Source organism: Meleagris gallopavo, chromosome 23 (assembly GCF_905368555.1).
Source record: "Meleagris gallopavo chromosome 23, MGAL_WU_HG_1.1, whole genome shotgun sequence".
NCBI lineage: Eukaryota > Metazoa > Chordata > Aves > Galliformes > Phasianidae > Meleagris > Meleagris gallopavo.
Window position 1 is genome coordinate 1391189 of NC_139426.1, and position 14253 is coordinate 1405441.

General features: G+C 39.4%; 1 protein-coding gene across 5 annotated transcripts in view; it reads left to right on the forward strand.

The window, feature by feature from the left end:
- Positions 1–14253, forward strand: part of MMEL1 (membrane metalloendopeptidase like 1) — a 33620-nt gene that overhangs the window by 12176 nt on the left and 7191 nt on the right. For 3 of the 5 annotated variants that reach the window (XM_031556668.2, XM_031556669.2, XM_031556667.2), the window contains 15 exons: positions 2851–2910; positions 3704–3865; positions 4270–4350; positions 4754–4849; positions 5028–5146; positions 5831–5896; positions 8196–8330; positions 8948–9037; positions 9165–9301; positions 9502–9595; positions 9824–9952; positions 10227–10325; positions 10898–10981; positions 11249–11352; positions 12326–12384. In XM_031556668.2, coding sequence (XP_031412528.1) covers positions 2851–2910; positions 3704–3865; positions 4270–4350; positions 4754–4849; positions 5028–5146; positions 5831–5896; positions 8196–8330; positions 8948–9037; positions 9165–9301; positions 9502–9595; positions 9824–9952; positions 10227–10325; positions 10898–10981; positions 11249–11352; positions 12326–12384 — 1515 coding nt within the window. The remainder of the gene's footprint in view (positions 1–2850; positions 2911–3703; positions 3866–4269; positions 4351–4753; positions 4850–5027; positions 5147–5830; positions 5897–8195; positions 8331–8947; positions 9038–9164; positions 9302–9501; positions 9596–9823; positions 9953–10226; positions 10326–10897; positions 10982–11248; positions 11353–12325; positions 12385–14253) is intronic. The other 2 variants (XM_085242234.1, XM_085242235.1) reach the window with 2 other exon arrangements.

Consider the following 14253-nt stretch of genomic DNA (forward strand, 5'->3'; position numbering starts at 1 on the left):
TGCTCCTTGGCCTGTTAGCTATTTCGCTAATGGAAAATTAAGAGTTTTTTCTTCTTTTATCTCCATAAAACAAATAAACAAAACAAAACAAAAAAAAAAGAAAGAAAAAAGAAAAAAAAAAAAAAAAGAATGACTGAAGCTCAAGCAGCAGCAGTTCCACAGATCTAGAAGCTCTTTGGGGATTTTTGATATCTAGAGGAGCTTTCATGCTCATAAAACCTTGCCTAACTAAGCAAGAAAAAGTTTAGTAAGAATAGCAGAGTAATATTTGGGTGAGCAAAGAAAGAGAAGCAGACAAGTGAAGTTGTTCGTTTTTGAATCTGACTACAGCATGTTCTCAATTACATCCTTCCATCACCACCTACACACCCATCCTGGCAGCATTTTCATAGCTCCCTCTCAGCTATGTTCCACAAATATTTACCAACCTCCAAATCTCATCACTTGTTGTACCAGTTACAGTTTGAAGAACATTTCAACACATATTGTAGCTGTCAAGTCATAACCAATGGTCTCTCCGAACAGACATGAGTTGCAAACAGTTTGCATTCTCATTTAATTGCCAGTCCTGACCACTCAAATCATCCATTTCATTGATACATTATTCACCTTCTGGCTCCCAGGTTTGTATGTTTCTCTCAGGTAAGATGGGCAGATATTTTCTTTCTGTTTGCATCCCTCCTGGTTGTCAGCAGTCCCACCTATTGCACAGGCTGCTAGAGCTGAGGGCCCACTCCTGCACCTGAGAGCATTTACAAACAAAAGGAAACACAATCCCTGAAGTAAGGAGCACCTCGTTCTGGGATTGGATTTCCAAAAGCCATTCCATGCCCCTTGCATTTCCTATGCTGCGAATGGAATAAATGTGCATTTAAATAATGGGTTTGTGAGAGCCTGCTGACTGTGAGCAGTATCTGAGCTCAGCACCAGCACAAAAAGAAAAGGTGTGGATGAGGTCTGGCTCATCTCCTAGACTGCTGATGGCTCATCATTCTTTAGCTCCATGAATGTTCATCCTAGTCAAAGGAGATGGAGAAATTGAAGAAGTGGCAGCTAACACAAAAGTCACTGTGAAATGACATTTGGGTGGCAAGACTCTGCTCTGTCCCAGTTCTGCTAAGATGGAGCTAAGTGAATGCAAGTGTGAATGCTGTGGGAGTGCCAGGCCATGCACTGGGCAGCAGAAGCAGCCATTATTCCATCTGCTGATCCCCACCAGAAATTCTGTCTGAAATTGGCTGAAAGATGCATTTTACGTTTGTTTCCAGTTCTTTGAGGTTCAAGAAGTGCAGCATTCAAAGCTTCAAACAAGTGAGCAGAGACTCGACAAATACCTCACAAAGTGGTCATATCTCATACGCAGTCAGGCTGGCTTGGTTCTTTGTCAGGGAAAAAAACACACAAAAGAACCACTTTCTGAAGTAAATTGAGAGCCCCTCACCAGCCATTTCTGATCATCTCTTTTTGTGGCAGAGTTTCAGAGCACTGAGTGTGCAACCAAGGTTTCAGAACAGATTTGGCTTCCCTGCTTATGCGTCTCGGTTACATTTTCATGGTCACAAGTGCTTTTTGAATGAAGGGTTTGAATCTTGTTGAAAGCAGCTGGATTCCAGAAACCAAAGTTAAACACTTTGAGGTTATATTAAAGGGAGAAATTTCTATTAAAAACAGGCTTCATCTGAGTCCTGTCCCAACCCTGAGAAATGGGGGAAGAAATACAGCACACTCAGTGCACTTCTCACCCTTACCAGTGCTACTTCTTAAGAAAATTTCAGTGTGGCTTCGAACTATTGGCTTTTCCCTAGAAAGAAGTGTGTGTATATACACATGTATGTATTTATATTTTTAACCTTCTCTGTGGAAGAGCCCAAGGCTTTTACGTATGTATTAGAGAGTTTAAGAAACTCCACCAATGGTGCTTGTTTCACCTGGTTATTAAAAAAATGCTGAAGCCCTATCGTTACACATATTTTGCTCATCCCATGTTCAGACACTGAACTATTGCAAGGCATGCAGTTACTGTAATGCAGACCTACTCCCATGCAGCACAACTGCACTCTGCTGAACCCTGAATGTTACATTCCCAATCACAGTGAGGGCTTTTTATGTTGCTTCCTCTGATGAACTTCAAAGCCCTCTTTCCTTCCCTACTGTTTTATTTCTATCTGAATTGCTGTAATCTTGTTTGCTCTAATGTAAAACATTTGTTTTCATGGGAAGGAAGCTTTGAGCAACTTTTCTGCAAGCACCCCAGAGTAAGGATCAAGGAAGTTTATGATCAGATGCTGTTACAAAGTCGAGTTCTAGATTTTACATCAAGGCCCTCTATCGCTGCCATCAGCCTCACAGCAGCACACTTAGCAGAGAGCACCAAGCAGGAGGAGCTGGGCACTGCTCCAGCTCTGCTCATCACTCACACGTAGCAGTGCGTTGGGCTTCTGCAGATTTTCTTCACTGGAGGAATTTCACAAACCAAGACAAGGTATTAAAAAAGAGAAAACTAATATCCAAAAGTGATACCTTTCAGATTCTGCTGGAATGGGGATACAGATTCATTTCTTCACATAATAGTGGCACGTTTGTTTCTTGTTAGGGTTTTTTTCCCTTCTTTTAGAAGCTCTTGCAAAACATTTCTATCACGGAGACAATGAGCAATGAGCAGGTGAGTTAAAACTCACTGCTGAGAATGCTGTTGTACTTCTTGCACAGAAGTGTTCCACACGTGTCCACAGATAAGAGATGTGTTTGACATTGATATCTTTTACTGATACTGAGATTGAACTGTTGGTGAATGACATTGGTAGTGACTTCCAGCTAATTCTGTCTGCTCTCTTACTCCTTTCTCTACAGGCACTCAGTATGGTACCAATTCAGGCAATATATGTACCACACCTGGTTGTGTTACAGCAGGTAACGATTCTTATAATGGTGATTATTATAGAAGTGATGTTTTACAAATGATCTGCCCAATCTGAATAAACAAGGCAGGCTTTAAGACTGGATAAGTATTAAAGGGATAGAACTATTTCTGTCAAAGGCAGTAAGTATAGCTGTCCTCAAAAACAGCTCCATGTGTAAACACTGGGACCAAAAAATACAAAACTGTTGTTATTTCTCCATTATAAATTTTCATGGTAAGGAAGTAGTACAGGAAGATTCCCATTATGGTCAATGGTTCTCTAGCCTGAGCCACAATTACATTAATTGACCAACACAGTCTATACCTATAAAGTATCACACAAATCCCCTTAGAATTAATTCTGCCAAGGAGAACGGATTGTACACACAGAGCTATTCATTTTGAGCATCTACTGGTATAACTCCATCATAGGCAATTAAGAGAGGTAAGACCTCAACAGAAATGTTCAGCCACCCCCTGGAAACACTGACTTCATAGGCAGGTAGCTCAGCTCATGCCTGTAAGTCAGTGAGCTGTGGGAGAATTATCATATTGTCATTTACAAGCTCCCTCTGTAAAGCACTCCAATTGCAGTGCAGATGTCTGCTATCAGATACTTATTTGTGTTTTTAAACAAAGAATATGATCCTTTGAGTCATGATACGTGAGCATAAGTCTTATCCATGTTAAGCAGCATGAGCAAGGTGCCTTCTTTCCAGGCATGTTGGTGGCAGTCTCTGGTAGTCCCAGAGATTACTGGGTAGTTTAGTTTATGGAACTCAACTCTCTAATTTTGATATGTAGCTGCTAGAATAATTCAGAATATGGACACAACAGCTGATCCTTGCAAGGATTTCTACCAGTATGCCTGTGGAGGCTGGCTGAACCGGCATGTCATCCCTGAAACTAGCTCCAGATACAGCATTTTTGACATCCTGAGGGACGAGCTGGAGATCATCCTGAAAGGTAGGAATGAGGCTTCGCTATCCTTGGTTACACATTTGTGCTTAATTTCAGCTCTCACTATTTATTGTACATTACAGAGAGAAGTGTTGATTGTGATTGTGATTTTTTATCTCCAGTCCTTTAATCTCTCCATCTTTTACTACATCCATCTTGTCGTAACATCCTGTTCTCACTAAAAATTGTTGGGGATTTGGTACTAACTTCAAAGGGAGATGGACCAGCTGCATGCATGTCCTTCCTGACACTTTCTTCTTTTGATAGCTCCTTTAAAGAGCACTCTAGTTTAACAGTAATGGAAGCCTAAGGTAACAAGTATTTTTCACAGCCCTGAATTCTCAGTGATTTCTATGAAAAGATCAAAGATCTCCAGGGCAAAAATCTCATGGCAATGGTTCTTTCCCCAGGTGTGCTGGAGACTTCAGATCAAGGGGACAGAGAAGCGTTTCAGAAAGCCAAGATACTTTACAAGTCATGCATGAATGAGAGTGAGTCCCTTCTTGTTTTGTGCCTTTGCTCAGTACCAAATGTACAACCTGAACAAAGGTCCTGACTATATCCATGTAATCGCTGTAGCCTTGTCTGGAATGTCATTCTTCAGCCAAATGGATACAGATGCCTTGGTATATGGAATGGATGCTGCTTACCATCCTCAAACATACAAAGCTTCTGTATGCAAAACTGCAATTCATTTCATTCTTTCCAAAGCCGTTCAATCAAACTAATGCAGGAGACTGATGATTTCATGGTCTCTCTCGTTTTTTACAATGATAGACTCAGTTCCAGATTTGAACTGTAAGGAATATTATCTATTTTTCTTCTTCCTCCATTCCTCCTCACCCTTCCTCCCAGCTCAAAAATACAAAATAGTATTTGTTTCTCCTCTCTTAGGTCTAATAGAGCAGCGAGATTCACTGCCTCTGCTAGAGGTCTTAACAATGGTTGGAGATTGGCCAGTGGCTTCTGCAGACTGGAACAACACCAAAGGTAAAACTGTGCCTGAAAGAGGCAGAATTATTTACTGCACTAAGGTGACAGCTGTCCTGGATAGCCTGACTTTTCCTTATGAAGAAAAGATTAAAATGTAGGATGCAACACATACATATATGTCCTGTTCAAATTGATACATTACTAAATAATGTCTATTTTTCCTTTTATCTCCAAGAACCAAGCTGGAGCATGGAAGAGAAACTCTCCATAATGAACTCCAGATTTAACAAACGTGTCCTCATTGACATGTTTGTATGGAATGATGACCGGGATTCCAGCAGACATATCATCTATGTAAGAAAAATACTGCAAGGAATTATTTATGTGCCCCAGAATTATAACATGTTCTTATTTCCCCTACATATGGATCAGCTGTCCATGAAGTCAGTGTGTATACACAACTGGCAAAATTTATGTAATGCTTCAAGTGTCAGATACATCTCAAAGTTATTTTGGGAAACATTCCATGGTAGCATAGTTTGCTTTTTCTGCTAAATCAATGGATCTTTGCTGATTTACAGCATTTAAGGGTTGAAAATGTTTGTGACTTGCAAAATGATTGTGAGGCTTATTATATAGCAGGATACCATATTTCAAAAGTCAGTATGTATATGTTTCAGAGCTTGTTCATGCATTCTTATGCATGAAGTGTAGCCCACAAGTCAAGCAGCTTCTTTTCTAAGTTGCTTAAATTTATTTTTCTATCTCAATGACTACTTAAAGACTTTCCTCAATAACCCACTCTAAGTATCCATCCTCTCATCATCTAGAAATTCAGAGACAGAAGTTGTACTTTCCATCTCACCTCAGTTTCTAGAGAGCTGAAGTTCTTGAATGTTTGGTAGAAGCTCATTGTTGGCCATTCCAACACTGGATGGCATGTGCAGCATTTCAAGGATGTTGCCTTTGAAGGACACCTTTGGACAGCACCAGTTCCTGTTCATCACTAACTAAAGAAATGTATATGATCTCCTTCAGATCGACCAACCTAGTTTAGGAATGCCATCCAGAGATTACTACTTTAATGGGGGCAACTACCAAAGGGTAAGTACCCCTTGTAATTGATTTACTATGTGCTACTAAAGTAACATCATTAAGTATTCCTGTGTTTTGGAAAACTCAAACATATGAATCTTCATGTTACAGAGCAGATTATCACATTCACTGCTACATTTTTCTCTACTTATACCAAAGTTTCATCAACTTTACAAAAGGACAGAACAGATGTCTAAATATCAAGACTCCTCAGAACCGATCAGAAGAAAGTTATGTGAACAAAATATAACTGTATTCTATAACTTTTAACATTTTCTAATTTTGAAGGATAACTTTCACTAAAACTGTGAACCTATGTTGCTTGTATCTTCTAAAACCACCTGCTCTGGTTGCTGTCATAGAAAGTACTGAAAACTTGGTTATCAATACGATCTAAAGTGACAATTCTTCTGTACTGAGCACGCAATACCACAGAATGACTTTTGTTCGAGAACAAAATATTCAAAAGCTCACTTGTTCATTCAGGAAAAAAAAAAACCAAAAAAACAAAACAAAACAAAACAAAAAAAAACACACATAAATCAAGTTTTTACATGGAATAGCAAAAGCAATGTTACTTACTTAATTAATTAATATAATTACTCAGCTGGTAAGAATCTGCTGCCACTTCCTTCCTTCCCTCCTCACGTTCCCCAGAACTACATGGCAGTTGTGAGAGATTAAATCCTAGCTGCTCTTCTGTGTCAGGGCTCAGGGCAGAATTGTGAGGTTTCTGTAAATACTTATCAGGCTATGTTTGCAACAGCTTACTAATTTATCAGTTTCCAAGCTCAAAATAATGCTTTAGTACTTTTTAATTGTCAATTATGTCATACTGGCAGTGAGGATTTGCAACTTAACATCGAACTCATTTTCCTAGCATGAACTGAAGGGAATAGAGAGAGAACGATCAGCATTTCAGACTCTTGTCTAGTGGCTGGAAAGACAGATTAAAAAAAACAAAAATTAAAAGAGAGAGACTAGCTTTCTTATGACTTCATTGCATTTGAATATATTTCCATATATTATATGGTCTAAAATACATTCCTGTGAAATTGTTATGAGATTGTTTTTCCACACCTTCTGGCCACCTTTATAAACTGCCAACTTCTGTTCATCTGTCTCATAATAACAACATATAATCTGCACATGGCTGTGTTGGGAACAACAAAGAGCTGCTTGAAGTTTGCTGGGAGCTGCTGGAATCAGGATTCTGTTCTACAAGTTTAAACTACGTAGTAGCAGTTACATTAAAAGGGATATTTATGCATCCCTGCTCAAAAATCAGACTAGGAAGAGCTCATAAGGGGTAGAAAATCGGGTACAGAATACGGATTATCTTTACTTAGCAAAAGAAAACCCAAGAGCATTTAAAATAACTAAATAAAAAGGGCTGTGTTTTTAATTTTTATGAATAAAGAGGAGAGACAACCCCTTTTTATTTGCTATTTAACAGCTCACTTCCCACAAACAATGAACCAAACTGATGACCCAAACTCCCCCTCTGCGTTGTCCAGCATCTTTTGGCACAACTCTTACTGAGGCCTGTGGGAGTCCAGCCTGATTAAGGCCTCAGCATTCAGCCTAAAAACACAAACCATTATCATGTAAGTGCCCGGACTCAATTTCAAAACAGCTATTTTATTTATCTGGTTTCCAAGGTCTACGGAGGAAGAAAAGTATGCAATGATAGGTAATATTAAGCTTTTTTGTACCATAGATCTGTGCTCAGCAGCCAAAAATCTTTTCAAGGCCCATTCTGAGGCGTAACTCAGAGCCATAGCTTCCTCTTACAAATAAAGCAAAGGTATCACTGGGACCCATCCCAGAGAGCTTTTCTTTCAGTCGGCGAAAACAGAGTTTAGAGGATTTATGGTATTCATTTCAGAGAACTTAAACCCTTCCACATTTACACCGGTATTTTGGCAAGTAGGAACCACTCCCATAGTGCAACTCAAAGCACAGAGCTTTCTTTTTGCTCTGGTTGAAATTCTAACCCCAAGCTCCAGAGTTAGCTTGCTTAAGGATGCAAAAAATGTCGCTTTTGTTACGTGTTTTGAGACTGGGAACTGCACTGCAAAGTATGACAGGATGAACAGAGGTCATAAGGATTGCAGCAATATCTATTACAGTAAGGAAAAAGAAAAATGACAATAAAATCAGAAATGGAGTGTAGAAGCTGTGCCATTGAGCCCAACATTATCACAGCAGACTGTAAAAGCTAAAATAACAATCGTTTGCTTAATGACAGATGACAGCAAACCTTTTCATGATGACCCTACGCACACATACAATTTCTTCTGTGCAGGTAAGAGAAGCTTACCTGCAGTTCATGATCACTATTGCTAAGATGATCCGAGAAGACATGAATATATCCAAAGATGATTTGTTTGTCCAAGAGGAGATGGCAAAGGTTATGGAGCTTGAAACAGATATTGCAAATGTGAGTACAGCAATGAAGAACCTCTCTGGATGTTTGGGTAGAAGGAAGAGTCTTACTCTTATTTTTCAGCAGTTTGACGCAGTAAAAAACTCATGGCCAAAGAAAAAAAAAAGTAGGGGGGTGAGGAGAGAAGGAAGCTTTCTGTGCCGTGAGCAGCCCAGAAATCAGAGCCTCTGTGTGTATAATTATCTCTTCTGCATGCACTGCTATCATGTCTGCTCTAGCCCTAGCCATACTGGTTTTTTGGAAGTCTTGTAAATCACAATACTTCATGTTCTGCTAAACACACGTTGTGATAACGCCAGGATTAGCTCCCTTGCATCATTAGTTTGTGTTTTTTGGGGTGCTGGAGACTTATAAAAGCTGGTTGTCCGTTCTGAGAAAGATGAAGGGAATCTCTTGCTTCAAAAGATTAATGAAGCATTATTGAATTAGAGGTGCCTGAGTTGTTGTACTGAAATGTAGAAATTAACACTGGATGCCAACTCTGTGCTCTCATTTCTCCCGCACAAAAAAACCCAAACCTGTTTTTATTCTCAGTGATGTTTACATGTTTATGTGTGCAAACATATTCATGTAACTTCAGCCATTGGTAATAACTTTGTGAATGTCTTCAGGCAACTACCCCAGCAGAAGAAAGGCATGATGTAACCTTGTTATACAACAAAATGACCTTAAAAGAGCTACAGGAAAAGTTTGCATTGAACGTAAGTGTTCTCTAGTGACTGTTGCTTCTACTACCAACACTAGAACATTCAGTGGCATGGACTGTAGAAAGTGTGGACAGTTACTAAGGCACTTAACACCATGAGTATGTGTCTCCTTTCTGCCTAGGAATTTAACTGGACCTTCTTCATCCAGGGTGTCATGTCTTCAGTAAGTGTTCAGGTTGACCCAGAAGAAGAAGTTGTTGTATATGGCATGCCCTACTTGCAAGAGCTGAAAGCAATTATTTCCAAGTACTCAGCAAGGTAAAAAAAAATAAAATTTGGAACAATTCCGTGACAATAGTCACAGAAATACTGTGGAAACAAATTATTGGCCCCACTTGGTAGTTCTCCTAGGGCTTCTCTTAGAAAAGAGAATCACACAGCATCACTGTTCTCCTCTGACAGTCTGCACTAATGTTACTTTTTATAAGGGATTAAACTCAGCTTTGCTTTCCACACAGCACCATCCAGAACTACCTCATTTGGCGACTGGTAATCGATCGAGTCAGCAGCCTGAGTCGGCGTTTCAAGGATGCTCGGGCCAGCTACAGGAAGGTATTTCCTCTCTGCCAGTACCGTGCTATGCAGTCTCCTTAGGAGGAGAGTCCCCCATTCACCGAGTCAACACAAAGACATTGTTAGAGCACGTAATCAAAAACAAAGTTGAAGGAACAAGAGAAACTTTTGTCTTAAGTTAGCTTTCTCATTAGGCAGCAGTTTGGCAGAGGATTTTTAATAAAAGATGCATTGGCAGAATTGATCCTATGGTGTTTTATATTCTAGGCTCTTTATGGGACAACATTGGAAGAAGCCCGCTGGAGAGAATGCGTGAGTTATGTCAACAACAACATGGAGAACGCAGTAGGAGCAATGTATGTCAGGGAGACATTTGCTGGTGAGAGCAAGAGGATGGTATGTAGTTTCCCCTTTGTACTATTGTACTTCCAGTGTCCACAGTGAGCATTCCCCTCCATCTGATCTCCCAGCCTATTTTATCTGGTAAAGATACCCACAAGCCATGAGTCAGGAAGCATAAGAACTCATTTGTGATTCTCTTTTAAATGCCAGGTACAAAACATAGAATTCTGGGGAAATCAGTTTTCAATTGGAAACCCTTCATCACCTTAACTGCGTTTGGGAAAGAATAGCATGTAAATAATTCATTTCTTAACTGCCTCTCTTTTAGGTCCAAGATTTAATAGATAAGATTCGTGAAGTGTTCATTGAGACCTTAGATGAGTTACAGTGGATGGATGAGGCATCTAAAGCAAAAGCTCGTGAGAAGGTCAGAGAGAACATGAAACTTCAGCATTCTTTCATGAATATGAAATCTTTGGAATATCGTAGTGTTAGTTTCCAAATGAGAAAAGTTTAATGTCCATTATCCTGTTATTTATTATCCATCCTATGACATTTTCCTTTTCTTTTTTTATCCCTTATTAGCTCACGTACATTTTTATTTCCCTTAATGCATCTTGTGAACCACATCATAAGTGAGAAGATGATACCCATCAACTAATATGACAACTGAATACAATGCAATTCCCCAAAGGAAAGTTTTTTTTTCGCTGACTTTAGAACTATTGGCACAGTTGCCAAAGAAAAAGTTAAAAAAGTTAAGCTGAATCCTGTTAAATAGTGCTGTAGAGTCTGCGAGTTTACCATAGTGATTGGCCACACTTGGAGAGGAGAAGAAGACTGTATGTTCTGTGTTGGGGTTTTTTTGTTTGCTTGTTTGAAGCCTCACCAGGCAATAGGATGTTTTCAGCTACTTGCATCCCAGTTCTCATAAACAGGTGGGCAATAACAAAAATGAATTTGAATCAAAAAAGGAAAGGTTCAACTCTTTTCTTCTAGGCGTTGGCAATTAAAGAACAGATTGGCTACCCAGATTATATATTGGAAGATCAAAATGAAAAGCTAGATCAGGAATATGCCAATGTAAGTACACTGTTTGTACCTCAGTAAGTACCTCACCTCTGTATAAAAGCCTACACTTATTCTCTTGCCACACTGAGTACTTACACCTAAGTAGCCATCATTTCCAAGTGACTATAAACTTGATTGTATGGAACATTTTGGAAATTAGCTCTTTGCATGCATTTATAAGTGATACTTTGCAATCAAAATATTTTAGAAGCTGCATTCAGTGGCACAAAGAATTTCTCATTCAGCACATCTTACCAATACCGAGATATCTTTCTTCAGCTAAACTTCAGTGAACACAATTACTTTGAGAACATCCTTGAAAATCTGAGAGCTGGAGCCCAAAAGAGCTTGAAAAAACTTCGAGAAAGAGTTGACCAAGACATGTAAGTTTCAAGGAACATGTACATGTCAGGTATATAGTCTTAAGTCCTGAATTAATGGTGTTATTGTGTTAACTCATGCTGCAGATAAGTAATAATGCTTATGTTTACATCTCCTGGAAGATGTGAACATTTTTTGTTTTGCTTAAGCAGAGAATAATTAAACTTCAGAGCAGCTTACAAGTACTATGTCAAGATAATGGTAGATAGAGCAATCAGGGCACCACGTGACACTGAGAGGACAGAAGATGTGGAAAGAGCAACATCTTAGGCTGATGCTGCTAAACACTTGCCAAGAGTTCATGGCTTCAGACTGCCTTGAAGTGGGCTGACCAGAAGTGTATGCCAGGTAGAAGAGAAGGAGGGGGGATGGAAGGGGAGAAATACAAAGAATAAAAAGTTGTCAAGTTATGGGTAAAATTTTCCAAGAGAAGCTTATTTCAAACAAGAATTACTTCTCTAAGTTAATACTCATTATCCATGACACAGTGGACTCCAAATGCAGACATTTGTATATAGGATTCCAGATTTGCAGTGCCTGTGATTATTCAGTTTTAATTAAAATTTTTCAACAGACAAGTTGGGACTTAACTTCTAATTTGAGTAACTGCCTTCTGCTGCCCAGAATGTCTTCTAAATGTTAATTTTCTTATGAATGTAATACTTCTTTTCCTCTTAAGCTCAGATAGTGTTAAAGTGACCTGGTAAACACCCACCACATTCTACCCAGTGTCACTGTTAAACATTCAAGAGCAAATGTGTTTCTCATTTTAATTTGGTTTTCTTCTGGATGAAAGATGCCAATAAGTGAGACATCATCTATTTCCTATTATGAGTATTTATTTACAACTGCTTTCGGTGGCACCCTTTTTCCCATCTCAATCCCTTAAATGCAATCTACATTTGTGAATAAGAGTAATTCAGTAAAAAGAGTGTTTAAAAAATTCATGAATTTGCGTGCAACATTTCTTTTCAGATGGATAATTGGAGCTGCAGTGGTCAATGCATTCTATTCTCCCAATCGGAACCAGATAGGTAGGTTAATAACAATTTTAAACAGTTGTTAACCAGTTACTGCTTCAGAAGCGCGCAAGTCTGGAGGCAAACCTGCCTGAGCCTTTGTGGAAGCTGAAGGCAAGGTAGGCAGACTGTTCTCTTCAAACAGCAGCTTTGTTGATGAATATTCAACTCCCCACCCCCCTACTTGGCAGGCATAGTTCATATACTGTAATTGGAACAGCCTTATGTTTGAAAGCCTGAGACAGTAACTGCTACTATACAAGTGCCAGCTTCAGCGACCAGGGAATGCTCAGAGTGTGTTCTGGGCTGTTTCTACTCGTGTTTCCACATTCCTGATAAACATAAGGGCAGCCTTCCAGTTTGCTCTCTGTGCAGATGGTACAGAAATAATTTTGCTGAGAGGGTACACTACACTAAAGAAGCCTGCCTCTGCTTACAGGATGTTAGAGCTGAGATATTTTGCTGAGTTGCTAGCCTATCCCTCTTGTTCTTAGTAGCCAAGATCTCAGATGTAAGAAGACATGATGAACGTGTCTGGTTCCACGTATTCCCGTTTCTGAGCTCGTGCAGGTGGCCAGAAGTTCACACTAAGCCTAGAGATACTGCAGAGTCCTTGCTGCACTCTGAGGACCTCAAACAGGAGAGGAACCAAATCATTTCTACTCCGTAGTGTTTATTTGCATTCCCAGAGCAACAAGAGTATCACTATGTTAAGTAGCTCCCAATATGGTAAGAGAAAAATATGTGCCTTTTTTTGACCAGATAGCAACTATATCCTCAGAGCATCAAGCTAAAACCACAGCCAGCCCAAGGGCAGATTTATATAATATTTTCCTAAAGGCAGGAACATCCAAAGCACTCATGATGTGACCCTTTAGCCTCATCAGAAAGAATTATTTCCCACTTCTGCAGCTTCCATTTACTTCTATATTGTAGGTACAGCAAAGCTATGACTGCTCCTTCAGCCTCAGTAGCACTCCTCCTGTAGCTTGCTAATAGATGCCATCATAGTGCTGCACACGTGTTCACCATCAGACTGTTTAGCCGCATCATCCCTATTGACTGACACTGATTTTATACTCACTGTAATCAGCTGTGAGCTGGCTTTCCCAGAAGTGAAATCTGGTCTTAATGAAGCCTAGTTCCTCTACAACTTTGCTCTTGTAAACAACATGGAAGTAACTGGCTTAACTTGTAGATGAATATGCAAGCCAGCATGTGCATACTTCTCCCCAGGATTGCATGGATAAAATCTTTGAAGGCATGGGTCTTTGAACGAAGTGTCTAATTACAGTATTTCAATTATTAGAAAATATCTTAGTAGAATTAAATGCTTTCAGTCTTAATTCTTCTAGAAACATGTACGTCTTTCATTTTACATACAGGAAGAAAACTAAATCCTATTGCTTTCATATAAGGCTTTTTTCAGAGAGACCGAAGAAGGATAGACCTCCTGCTGCCCTCCCACGATGACATGGGAGTGCATTTGGAGGTCTGTAGCAGTTACTGCTCTGCATGTTTTACATGCTGAGTGTTTTTGGTGATAATCAGCATATGATTGCTCACCTTTCTGCACCCAAAATAAAGCAATAAAACATCCATTAGTTCCCCTATAAAATGGCTTTAAAACACAAACTGTACCCATCTCCAGGAGACAGTTACTAAACTTCCTGTTCTTCACTCACTGCATTATATCTTATAGATCAAATGAGGCTAAAGCTGAAATGTAAATGATGCTTGGTTCTCAGAAGAAATACTGTAATTGCAGATGTGCTAAATTAAACCTTTATTAACTTGTCATTCCCCATTTATACAGAGGGAAGCAAATTCACACGAGGAGGCATGATGTGTTTCTAATCGTTTTATATTTTAGATGCTCTCCTG